This window comes from Rattus norvegicus, chromosome 3, assembly GCF_036323735.1.
Source record: "Rattus norvegicus strain BN/NHsdMcwi chromosome 3, GRCr8, whole genome shotgun sequence".
Lineage (NCBI taxonomy): Eukaryota > Metazoa > Chordata > Mammalia > Rodentia > Muridae > Rattus > Rattus norvegicus.
In genome coordinates this window covers 71,283,719-71,297,119 of record NC_086021.1, presented here as the reverse complement: position 1 = coordinate 71,297,119, position 13,401 = coordinate 71,283,719, and the positions used below count along the sequence as shown (strand labels likewise).

Genomic DNA, 13,401 nt, shown 5'->3' with positions numbered 1-13,401 from the left:
GCAAATTAATTTAGCTTTAATCCTTCTGAAAGCCAAGCAGAAACATAATATTATACCAATTTTTTAATGTATTCTTGGAGCTGTGGAGATGGCTCAATGTTTAAGGAGATCCAAGTTTGGTTCTCAGATTACAACCATCTGTAACGCCAGCTCCAGGAAGTGATTAGGGACATCTAGCTTCCTCAGGCACCTACACATTCATAAGCGCTTACTGACATGCAGACAACACATGCCTACACATAATCTAAAATAAATAAAAATAAATCTTTGAAAGAAATGTGTAAATATATGCTCTATAAAAAGATTTCTTAACAACGGTTACATTTATTCTTACAGCAACTTAACATTTTTCATAAAATGTTTTAGATGCAAAATTTTTAAAAATTATTTTTTATTACAATGCCTTTTAGTTATTTATCCTTACAAAAATGGCAAGGTCTCTCTCTGTGTATGTCCCTCTCTATTACACACACACACACACACACACACACACATTTATAAACTTCTCCAAAGAGCTTAACAATTGAGATACACAACAATATACTATTTGCTTTTCTAGAAGTTTAGCTGATAGAAAGATAAAGCTCAGATTATGTAAATTGCATATCTTTAGTCCATAAAATGTATCATTCAAATCACAAAGCTTCATAGGGAGCCACATTAAAAGACTCAACAGATTGTGTTTATATACTTGTGTATTTATACATATATGTAACAGTAAAAACAAAAGAAAAAGAAGCCTCCAATTTGAAAGGAAGTGGTACCTGGAAGTTACCTGGGAGGAAGAGGAAGAGTAAGTGATGTAATCATATTTTAATTTTAAATATCTTAATAAAACAATTTAAAATCTATATAAAAGATATACTCCCTAGTTATTTCACAATAAAATAACGATGCAAGGGTAACTAGTGAGTGTGCTGAGTAGGTTTTACAGTTAATCAGAGAGAGCTAAAATAGTAATATTTACTGAGTGTCCATGTACCCAGCTCTGAACTGAAAACTTAACTCCACAGTCGCATGTAACATTTAGGCCACCGTTTGCTGTGAAGTGGCTCTCAGACCCCCAGTCTTTCCGAAGACTTGCTGTGCCCCCACCTGTGAGTGCTTGCTTCTTTGTAACTGCAGCCCGTGCTCTGCCACCTGGGATGCCTGAGGGCCACCGAGCCACCTGCAGGCATGGTTTCATACCTGTCATAATTAATATCGCCTGGGAATTTACAAAGAAACATTTTCATGCTGAGCTGGCCTACCGACTAAGAAACTCTAGAGATGGCCTCTACAAGTCTCATTTTAAGCTCCTGTCTGGTGATTCCAATACTCAAGTTTTCAAAGCATGTCTGTAGAGCAAATGGTTTACAAAATAGAAGCTTCTGGCCTATCGAATGCTACCCAAATTATAAGACAAAGCTACATTGCCTCCGTACTATTAGTCATGGGAATCATGCCTACCAGCGAAGACTTAAAATCTAGGTTTGGAACAGTCACCATGGTTTAACTGTGTCTCTCAGAAAGTATGTGTTAGAAATTTAATTATCAACAGACAGGGAGTCCTACCTATGAAGGATGTTTAAAATATTCACCACATGTGTGGATTAATTTACACTAGGAGCAAACTTAAAGCTTCATATCGGGCTCCTGTTCCCTGATCGGCTCACCTTCTGCCATGGGTGGCACAGAGAAAGAAGGCCCTTGCTTCATGCTGTGCCTTGATATTGAAGTTCCCAGCCTCTGCGACATAGATAAATTTCGCTTTTAAAAAATAAAAAAGAGGGCAATGTTTTTAATAAAATGGGGAAGCAACTATAAACTGAGTCTACCTCTAAGGTTCAGTCATTATAGAAAGAGCTAGCTTTCCTTAGGCGGTTGCCATGAGCCTCTGTAGCAAATACTGTTTGTACTTTCAGTTTTTCTTTCTTATTGTGGGCAAAATAGGGTAAGCCCTGAAACATGTTTCAGCGCAGTAAATATAAATGCATATACATATTTCATAGATGTGATATATAGGAGATATATATATATATATATATACACACACACATACATACCTAGGTATATAACAAAAACCAGAAACATATATGCAATGTAATCAATATTAAAATTTCATGAAAGAGAGTTACTCTTTGCTATCTATGATATGGATTCCTGTTTTATCATCCTTTCATTTCTGAAAGATTGTTATAACCCTGTAAACTGGCGATACAAAAATGAAACTTTAAAATGTTATAAATCATACTCATCAAATATAAATTGTCAGCCAACATTTTGACAGGCGTCTTTGAAACAGTGTCCTGTGCCCAGCCTAATGTGTGGTGTTTTGCTGGCATTCACTATTTGCTAAATGTGTCACCATGAATGAGTGCGGATGACTCATGGTTATATTCTACTTGTTAAGCACTAAAGAAAGAATTCTTTCATTTATTAATGTCCTACAGACAAGAAGTATGACTAAAAGGCATATTTCTAATCCAACAGTCGGTTTATTATTGTTATGTAGATTAGGATAGCTTCATCTTGGGTTTGTGTATCACGAGATTACCCATCGTTAGACCTTTAGGTTGTTTAGGGTTGTTGGTGTCATTTCTTTGTTAATTTTTATAGCTTATGACACCAATATTTCTCCTTTACAATGGCTAAGTAGCTGTGTGTTTTGTTTCCATTCCTTCTGAATAAATCATTGTTACCTTCCCAAGATTGGAAAAGCTTAAGTTCAACAGACGAGTTGGTTTTTAGTATTAGTATGTTTTAGGAAAATATTTGATTAATTCATAAACTACCAACACATGATGTATTTGTTACTTGAAATCTACCAATATTTAAGTTTTCATTACATTATATTTAGCATTTATAATTATTTATCAATAATAGCTAGGGATCTTCCTAGTTGTTCCATCGCTGTTTCCTTTATGATTTTTTTCTGTGTTCGTGCCTACACAGAAGAAGACTCGATATTACAGTTCTTTGGCTTATTTGCAAGTAGCTGCTTGTGTGAGATCTTCAAAAGGCTCCTTTTGTGGGGTAGGGGGATTAGTTTGTTCTATCGCCGACCGTCAACACTCATATAAATCTTATGGTACGCTTACACTGTTAGCAGACTGCTGGAAGGTGCTCCTTTCCCTTCCCAGTTCTTACGTTTTAACGCTTGCTTTTTTGCAGGCTCGAGAGCTGCAGGCTCGGATACTGAAGCGAGTTCAGATGGAGCAGCCAGATGCGGTTCCCTCACAGAGACACTTCGCAGCTGAAATTTGTGCAGAGATCGCAAAACACTCCGCTGCTCAGCGAGACTACGAAAAGGCAATTACATTTTATAGAGAGGCCCTGGTTCATTGTGAAACGGATAGTAAGGTCAGTGCTGTTGTAACAAGAATAGGTACCTGCATTCCAGGTACCATATAATTTGCTCAGATGTAGAAGCCTATGAGATTATTAATAATGAAGATTTGAAAATAAATGTAGCAACAAAAATAAGTTTAAAAAAGCAATTGTGTTTCTGGAAAACTTTCAGAGTGCATGTGGAGCTAGGAGTGGACTACACAGTGTAGTGTTTGCCAAGCACGTGCCCAGCTCTGAGTTCATTCTCCAGCAATGCAAAATCAAAGAACAAAACCTAATGATGTCTTCCATCGGGGGAACTGCAGAGCTGACACAGTGAAGTGTTTGCCACACGAGCATAAGGACCCAGTGTTAGCCCTTGCATTCACCAAGAAGCTGTAAGAAAAGCCAGGTGCAGTACCACACACTTCGACCAGCACTGGCTTGTCAAAAAGACAGGAGGGTCACTGGGGTTGTGGGACAGTCAGCCTCTGTGAGTGGCTGAGCTCTGGATTTACTCAAAGACCTTGTCTCAAAACATGATAGAAAGTGACAGGGTACTTCACCTGATGTTGACCTCTGACCCCACACACACACACACGCACTCACAAACGTATAGTTTGTAGTGGATTACGTAATGTAAACCAAATCTGCGATTTCGTTGCCTTAATAGTCACTTCGAAGCTGTTTTTCAGCCACAGATGTCTCAGCGTAGGTCGTTGGATTCAGTTAGGTCAGCAGTGCCAAATACGCTCCAGCATCTGTATGTCAGTGGCTCCTTGGTGCTGGGACTGTGAAAGGATGGTAGTGACTCTGGTCACTGACGGCATAGCCTTACAAAGCCATACAGAAGCAGGCACTTCTTCAGGGGTGGCTAAGAGAGTGGAAACACTAGTTCTGCTCAGAAGCATATCTTAGCAACCTTTTTTGTTTTACTAATGAGAAAACATGTTTGAAGAGGTTTGCCCTGGTCTTTCTCAGAGGTTTATACTGAAATGCCGTATGTTGCTTTAAAATCAGAACACCTTCGGTCTGTATTTACCAAGTGAGTTATCACCTGCCTTTGTCTTCCAGAAGAGAAAGTAGTGATGAAGGTGCCTATCATCTATCTGGTCTGTTGTACGTGTCATTTTTATTGCTGTAACTTTCAGACAAATGAAGTTTAATCTCATCCAAACATTTACTCATTTTATTTTGAAATCAGTGTTCTGACTAGTCCTGACTTTGCTGCCTAGATAATGTTGGAACTGGCCCAGTTATACCTGGCCCAAGAAGACCTTGATGCCTCCCTCCGGCACTGTGCACTGCTTCTCCAGAGGGACCAGGACAACGAACCGGCCACCATGGTCAGTCGAGTTCTCTGCTGCGCGTGCAGTTGCGCTTTACTCTCTGTGAGGAATGTTCACATTTTACCCGTAGTATGGTTACTGGGTGATGAGGTCTTGTTCTTACGCGCTTTTGGAAGAATAGCATATTTCTAACATGAGCACAGCAGAACTTCTGGAGTCACAGGGAACAACAAAGCCTCATTGTGTCACTGTGTCACTCTCAATGGCCTGTCTCACAGTTTCAGTTTTTTCCTACATGGATTGAAGCTTCTTTCAGCTTTTAAATATCTTGCATGGGTGACTGCACATGGCTCATTCAAGATCACCATTACAACTAAGTAGACTGTAAGGTGTCTTGCTTTAAAACCCATGGAAAATCTCCACAGGTCTTGCATGGTTTCCATTTAAGATACGTAGGACTTAAGCTTGTTTCCAAGCCTTTCGTGGTCACTCTAGTACAGTGAGGCATGTCGTTACAGTAGCACGATGGAATAGTAAGTAGCCTCACATGCTTCTAAAGATTGTGTTCGTCATTTGTATGTGTGTATGTCAGTGCAGGGTCCTAGGAGATCAGAGGCGTGGGGGCTCCCCAGAGCTGGAGTTACAAGTGGTTGTGAGCTGCCCCTAGTGGGTGCTGGGAATTGAACTTGGGTCCTCTGCAAGAGCAGTACACTCTTGTAAACACTGAGCCATGGCTGCAGGCCATCATAATTGTTTTTTATGCCCCCACTTGAAACTTTTGGGAGGCCAAAAGCTATGAGCAGAGCGTCCGAATTGCATGCTTGATTATTTTTTATCATTTCTGTCCCTCCTGTTTTTCCATAAATATTAGTATAGTGCTAAATCTTCATGAACATAATGTGCTTGGTGACAATGTGTGGTGCTTATCTCTGCAGCTGATGGCCGACCTCATGTTCAGAAAACAGGACTATGAGCAAGCAGTGTTCCACTTGCAGCAGCTTTTAGAACGAAAACCAGGTAAATGCACCCTGACTAATGTGTTCCTCTTCCTGTCAACTTAGGTTGTGTTTGCTTTGCTTTCTTATCCTGTCAACGGTTGGGGAAGGAGTCATGGATTGACGCGGACTCTGCTCTCCCCGCACTTGTGTCTAAGTAGTTCAAGTGGCTTGCAGGAATCCCCGCTGTCTGTTGATCTCACGGTGAGCTGTGAGCACAGCCTGGATGGGCTGTCTTGCAATCGCCTGTGTTACTTCAGTGACTTCAAACTCCAGCTGTCTCCTCAGACTTCTGGCACTGTTGCCACCTTCCTTGCCCTCACCCAAATCCTTACACCCCAAACTGAGAGAGTTCCCACAACCCCACTCCAACCCTCATCCTTCCTACGTCTGACTCTGCTCGCTGCTGGCGTTTCCCTGTGTGCACTGCACAGAGCCCCATGGACACCAAAGGGCCTGACTCTGTGGTTTCTTCTCTCTGTGGTCAGTTTCCCTGTCAGCACACAGCCCTGCAGTGATAACTCTCAGACACTAATCACATTAGATTCTCCTACTCACTTTGCCCAGACCTCCCTTCATTTCCTGCTAAGCCCAATCACTGTTTGCCCTCCTTTCAGTTTTCCATTTCAACTTCAGTTGTTATTCTGTCTCACTGTTCCTGTTCCTTAAGGAGGAATTATCTCATCTTTCTATGTATTCTTTAAAGTACAGACTTTTCTCCCCTGGTTTAAGCTGGTCTTGGCCACATTGCCCTCACACATGTCTTCTAGTAGGGAAGCCCCCTTGTGTCACCTGGGTTTCCTCTCACCTAGGTTTCCATTACTGAACAAGTGCATTTCTTGCAAACAGCTGACTGTTAATTGTTAGTTCACTGGCTGCTTTGGAGCATTTATAAGCAAGAGTGGTTTTATTTTATTTTTCTTTTTTACAAGTATGTATTAATTGTGTGGAGTAAGAGGTTTCATTATGACATCTTTATATGTGTGCAATGTGAGTTCATCATACTCATTTCTAGTAACCTCTTCTGTTACCCTAGTGCCCTTCCTCTCTCAAACAGCACCATTTTTACTTTCATGATTTTTAAAACCTGTGCTTCGATGCTTGTGTGTGTCAGAAAAATGGGGAACAGTGGGAGAGGGGTGTTGTGGATACCAGAGGACAACTTTGGGCATTGGTCTCAATACGCTGCCTATCTCTTTAGAGACATGGTGCTCCACTGGGCTAGAACTCATGATTTAGGCCTAGGGATACTCCTAGCACTGAGGTTATATATAGGCTTATGCCATCACTTCTTACATTTCTACATGGGTTTTAGAGATGTGAGATAGCTCCCTGTACCCTAGTTAAAAAAAAACTACTCATAATTTCAATGTAAGGCCATTGTGCTTTAGCAGTACTGAAAGCCATGAACCCACACCCTGAGGCTTTGTGTAGAGTTTATCCAATATTGCCTGTAACACACTTTATCTTCCTTCTTTCTTTCTCTTTCTATGTATTCTAAAATATATCACCCTGGAGGGTTCATTGAGTATCTTGCTTTCCGCTTGGCCCAGGACTACAAGGGTCCTGGATCCAGAATGTGCCATGCTAAAGAAAATTCCAGGTGAAAGCGGGATGACCTGATCACATTGTCAACAAATAGCTCTTCTTTACTTAAGAGTATTTGCTAATATACACATGAATATATGCTATCTCTACATTTGTCTTCTCTGTTACTCTATACTTTCCAAGGCCAGCAATAGGGTGCTCCTTTTACCGATAGACACAGGCTAGACACAGTGCAGAATCAATGCGTATTGATTGGATGGATCTGTGAGAGACAGGATGGAGGTAGACAGCGAACAGAGTTCTCTTTGGCTGCTCATATTTTCTACTCAGGTAGCAGTGAGGTTTTTAGGTAAGAATAGGGAACGTTGAGAGGGTATTGGAAATTTGAGAAAAGAGAAGAAAATTTGAATGAGTAAACTCACTAGAGAATACATTGATTGTATCATTCATCCAGTAATCAATGAATGGATTACTGTCAGTTCTTAAACTTGCTACAGTTTAGTTAAAAGTTTTGTTCACATTACCCTTTGTTCTCCCAATGAATGCTTCATTCTTGATAGGACTTTACCTACCAACTTACTTTGTGTGGTTTCTTCTAAAACCCATCCATGCACAGTGATTTTATTTGTGCATTATTGTTCATAACCAGTAACAGAACTTAAATTGTGCTGTATTTAGCTTATTTTAAAAATCCACTGGTTAAGAGTTGGAGCAACGATGTAGTTGTTAAAGACATCTGGTTTCCAGAAACCCATGTCACATAGCTAACTGCCTTTAAGTCCAGTTCCAGGAAATCTAATGCCTCTGTCCTGCCTCGTGTGTGTGTGTGTGTGTGTGTGTGTGTGTGTGTGTGTGTGTGTGTGTGTATGTGTGTGTGTATGTGTGTGTGTTAAAAATCTTTAAGAAAAGAAGTGTACTATCCAATTTTATTTGTATTTGAAAGTGCCAGTTATATCAGCTCTCACCATATTGTACCATGTCTCAAATTTTTCCAATCATGTTGTTTTCTCCTTTTTGTTTTAATTAATTACAAGTATCCTAGTTCTGCCTGCTTAGTTGTTAAATAGCACAGTCAGTCTGTCATCTTCTTCTGACCCTTGTCACCTCATCTGTTCTTCCAGCCCTGGGCACTCGCTGCTGCTGGATGTCACGTCATCAAATCAGTTTCAAATCTATAAGTTATCCCTTTACTCAAAGTAGGTTCATGCTTCAGAGTAAAGCCTAACATTATAGAATGATTTCAGTAATGTCATGGGCTGGGTCAGCCTTCTGTTTTTATTTTCATTCCTCTTCCTGTTCTTCAATAACATCAAGGTTGCCATGTGCTCTGGGCTGTACCCTGCTCAGTTGTGTTCATGCTATCAGCTATTGAGAATGCCTTTGTCAGCCTGGCAGTGTCTGGCCCCTGTCCCCGGTGCTGCTCCAAGGTCAGCTCTTTGAGGAAAGCACCTCTGGCCTCTCCAGTGCTTTGTATTTCTGCAGCACTGGACTCCTGGACTCCACATTTTCCACATAACCCAAAGTGTCATCTGGATTTGTTGTCACTTGTGTACCTATCTGGCTAATGACCTTTGCTTTTTATTGGTAAATGTGCCCAGATTAGAAATATGTGTTGTGATATCTATCAATAAAAATGTACCAGCTACTTTTACCACATGATATATTGCCATTTTAAAAAATGAAAGCACTTCTTTCCCTAAATGTCATGGCTAATGAAAAGACAATGTAGTCTAGTCTCTCTGTGATCATTATTTCCTTGAACTAATGAATACATTTTATCAGTACCAGACAGAATTTTTTGAGAAACTGTCTTTGTAGTATTGAATATAGATATTCACAAAATATGCCTTACACATGCTTTTGCAATAACACACAAAACTTTTAGCCAGATACTTTAATATTGAGTCCTTGCTTAGTTCAATCCTACTTTTAGCCTCTTTGGCTTTTTGGTGGATTATGCAGCCTACTGTCCAAAGACTTAAAGGTGTGTAAACACAGCTAATCATACTGGGGGTTTATAAATCACTTTATCACTTTCATACCTTCCTTTGATTTAATTGAAGGGGTGGGAAATACCCGTATGTCTATTACAGATGGCAGCTAAGAGTGATATATATACACATATAAAACATTAATGACTTGAAAATGTAAGCAAACTCTTAGCACGACAACGGGGATGAACTCTAAAGGCTGTGCTAGGTGACATAAGCCAGACACATGGCCGAATGCTGTGGATATCCCATCAGCCACCTGGTCATGCTAAGAGTTACAGCTTAGAAAGATTGCATAAGCCCTGGGATGGATGGACAACCCCGGCCTGCACAGCAATGTGAACATCCTAATGCGACTGAAATGTATGCTTAGAAATGATGGATATTACAATCATTTTAAGAAAAATGAGTCATTCTTTAGGTACAGATAGTGTACTTATCTTCCAGTGATAAAAGACATGGCCAATTTTGAATTCCCTTTCCTGGTTCCTGTCCTTTGTAGTGATACTAAAAGGCAGAATAAACAAAATATACAGACTCAAAATCAGGTTTAGAGAGGGCAAAGGATTTGACTGTTTTCACATATGTAACTGAATAGAGGCAAACCTTCCAAAGTTCTTTTCCTAATTTTTATTCTGATAAAATGTATAACATAAACATTATCAAATATGGTAATTACCCATGTCCACGCATACAGTTCAGTCGCATTAGGACGTTCACATTGCTGTGCAGGCCGGGGCTGTCCATCCATCCCAGGCTTATGCAATCTTTCTAAGCTGTAACTCTGCACCTCAGTCCTTTCCACTGCTTTCCATTTTGCTCACTGCTTCCATGATTCTTAGCACAGCCAGGTGGCTGATGGGATATCCCACAGCATTTGGCCACGTGTCTGGCTTATGTCGCCTAGCACAGCCTTCAGAGTTCATCCCCGTTGTCATGCTAAGAGTTTGCTTACATTTTCAAGTCACTAATGTTTTCTATGTGTATATATCACATTTAGCTGCCATCTATAATAGACATAGTTTCCGTCCCTGATTATTGTGAATAACACGACTGTGAATATGTATGCAGATATCTGGTTGAGGCCTTATTCACTGCTGTAGCCATGGCCTCATAAGTGTACTGACATCTCATATAATACAGTGTCTTTGTTTTTAAAAATTGGAATCAGGAATGATTTCTTTTAAAGTTGGGGCTTTCTTTGTTTGCTCATGAAGATACTTTAATTCTAGGAATTCACCCTAAGAAAGTTCTCACTGTAGTGTGTATAAGGATTTTAACAAATTTCTCTATGAGTTCTATGATAAGTGAAACACAAGAGCCTTAAGACAAAAAAAATTCCCAGAGAAATGAACTATTAATGTGATAGTCTTTTAGACATCTATTAAAATCAAAGCATTAAAGGCCACTTAGTAACAATTAAATATTTATTTGTTTAATGTTGAATGAAAATCCTAAGTATCAACCAAATTTCACTTGCAAATAGTTGGCTATCAGTCATACATATGTGACTCGACTCATCTCTGTTTTGTGGGAATGGGTCATTTTTTTCTTCTCCACATGTGATTCTGTATATTTTCTTCTTCTTCTGGTGTTCATGAATCATGGTCAAAATCATGCTTGAATCCTAGTACATTACTAATAAGGGAAGACTGGAAGGAACTTAGAAGAAAGTCACAGTGGAACCAGAGAAGTGAGTGAATTATTATCTGTAGGAAAAGATGAGGCTCCCGAGGCTAATGTGGTAAGGGTGCAGTGTGGTCAGCTGAGTCTAGTCTTTAGCATTCGCATACGTTACATAAACTCTGGAATAAAACTTGGGCTCGCTCGCTCAGTCGCTATCCAGCGCTGCCATTTCCATCCTTCCATCTGCAGGAAGTACAAAAGAGTCTCAGGGACAGCTGTCAATCAAGCTTCCTGGGTTTCAGCGTCTAGACGCCTTAGATGAAGGGCGCTTCTAGGCAGTTTTGACTCTTAGGAAATTGAAAAGTCACCAGAAATGACCCTTTCTAGACATGCCCCTGTTGCTGCGTCTTCTTCCACAGTGGATGGCCCAATGAAGCAGGTTTCATTTCACAGGTGATCCAGGCCGTACACCTCATTAGGAATGAATTACACATGAAATAGTCCTTTGATTATATCTGTTTCATTACTGCATGTTAATAAAAAAGAATAGTCATCAGAACAAATGTTTTAGCATGTGATCTATACCTGAAGTGTTGCTTATTTCTAGATAATTTTATGACTTTGTCCCGTTTGATTGATCTCCTGAGAAGATGTGGGAAACTTGAGGAGGTTCCGAGATTTTTCTTGATGGCTGAGAAACACAACTCCAGAACAAAATTGGAGCCAGGATTTCAGTACTGTAAAGGATTACATTTTTGGTAAGTCTATTGACAAATAAATCCTACATTATAATGATTTTCTCCCCTCATTGTACAGAAAGTAGAAAATGCTTTTTTCATACTAAAAAAAAAAACCTGCCCTTGGAAGTGTTTTAATTATTTTGTTTATGAATCATATTATAATCTAGTATAAAATTTGTAATTAGTAATTGAATTTTTTTCATTCAATAAGGTATACTGGAGAACCAAATGATGCCCTTCGACATTTTAATAAAGCTCGGAAAGATAGTGACTGGGGTCAAAATGCACTTTATAATATGATAGAAATCTGCTTGAATCCAGACAATGAAACTATTGGAGGTGAAGTGTTTGAAAACCTGAATGGAGACCTGGGGTGAGTAGCATTTTACATTTTTCTTTTGGAACCATTGTTTTTATTAGATATATTTCTTTACTTACATTTCAAACGTTATCTCCCTTCCCAGTTTCCTGTCCATAAGCCCCCATCCCCTCCCCTCCCCGTCCCCCATATAGGTATTCCCCCTATACATCCCCCTTACTGCCCCCCCATATTCCCCTGCACTGGGGGTCCAACCTTGGCAGGACCAAGGGCTTCCCCTTCCCCTGGTGCCCCAACATGGCTATTCTCTGCTACATATGCAGTCAGAACCCTGGGTTAGTCCATGTATAGTCTTTCAGTAGTGGTTTACCATTTATAAAACATACACTGGGAAAAATAAGCAGGAAGGCAAAAGAAAGTCACCTTCTAGCATAATGTTGAAGAAAAGGTACATTGAATATGTATATGATATACATTCATACTTAATACATGTAGAGAGACTAAAGTAATGATTCTCTCCATAGCAGTGTGATTGTTTGGATACTAGTAGCCTCCTCAGACTCATAGATTTGAATATTTGGTACCCAGTTGGTAGAACTGTTTGGGAAGGATTATGAGGTATGGCCTTGCTAGAGGAAGACTGTCACTCAGAGTAAGTTTTGAGGTTTCAAAGGGCTTGGGGGAGTCCCAGAGCTCTCTCTGCCCTGTGGTTTTGAAACAAGATGTGAGGTGTCAGCTCTGCTTCTCTGTGTCATCAGAGCCTTTAGCACTCTGAAAAACAGGAGCCAAATTTATTTTTTAAGTTGTCCTGGTCATAGTATTTTATCACAACAGTTAAAAAAAATAACAAACAATTAGGCATGAGATGCTTTCCATTTTCTAAAACATTAAAAAAATGGATTACAAAGGCATTCCCCTAATTCCTCTGTTACAAATAAAATAAATTACAGAATCTGAAAATCATAATACAAACTATCCACATAATAGTAGCAATGGCTGACCCTTGGGAGATGCCTCAGTAGACAGAGTGCTTGTCCCCCAAGTATGAGTATCAGTTCAAATCTCTGAGCCTGCATAAATGTTCTGTGGGCTTGGTGGCTGGCCTGTCACTCAGTAGCCAGAGGCAGGATCTGCAGAGCAAAGTGTCTTGGTAGACGGCTGTATAGGCGAACTCTAGGGATGAGAGGCTCTGCCTTAATAAATATAGAAGAGGGATGGAAGAACATTCCTGATGTCAGCCTGTGGCTGCCTTTCATTGGCATGTAATCCATTTTTAATGCAAGGCCATTCAGTTGCCCACACCACAAATAGTGATCTGCAAGGATGCTGCAGTGTTCAGTGCTGCAGGAGGGCACAGAGTCATGTACTGCATAGCTGTCAGTGGATGGTGCATGGAGCGGAGAGACATTAGAACAAGGAAGGACAATGTCAAGATTGGATTAGAGAGACCAGTAGAATTTAAGAGAGAAATGACCTGTTTTGTTTGTTTTAGGAATGTTAAGCTAATAAATATGCTATTGTATACCTGTGGGCACCCAAATGGAAACCCTCAATCGAACAGTTAAAAATGCAAACTAGAGCTCA

The 13,401-nt window shown here is 40.0% G+C and overlaps 1 protein-coding gene across 2 annotated transcripts in view; it reads left to right on the top strand.

Moving 5' to 3' along the window:
- Ttc21b (tetratricopeptide repeat domain 21B) overlaps positions 1 to 13,401 on the top strand; it is a 74,512-nt gene that overhangs the window by 46,817 nt on the left and 14,294 nt on the right. For both annotated transcript variants that reach the window (NM_001191737.2, XM_039104488.2), the window contains 5 exons: positions 3,154 to 3,342; positions 4,545 to 4,655; positions 5,534 to 5,615; positions 11,366 to 11,516; positions 11,710 to 11,871. In NM_001191737.2, coding sequence (NP_001178666.1) covers positions 3,154 to 3,342; positions 4,545 to 4,655; positions 5,534 to 5,615; positions 11,366 to 11,516; positions 11,710 to 11,871 — 695 coding nt within the window. The remainder of the gene's footprint in view (positions 1 to 3,153; positions 3,343 to 4,544; positions 4,656 to 5,533; positions 5,616 to 11,365; positions 11,517 to 11,709; positions 11,872 to 13,401) is intronic.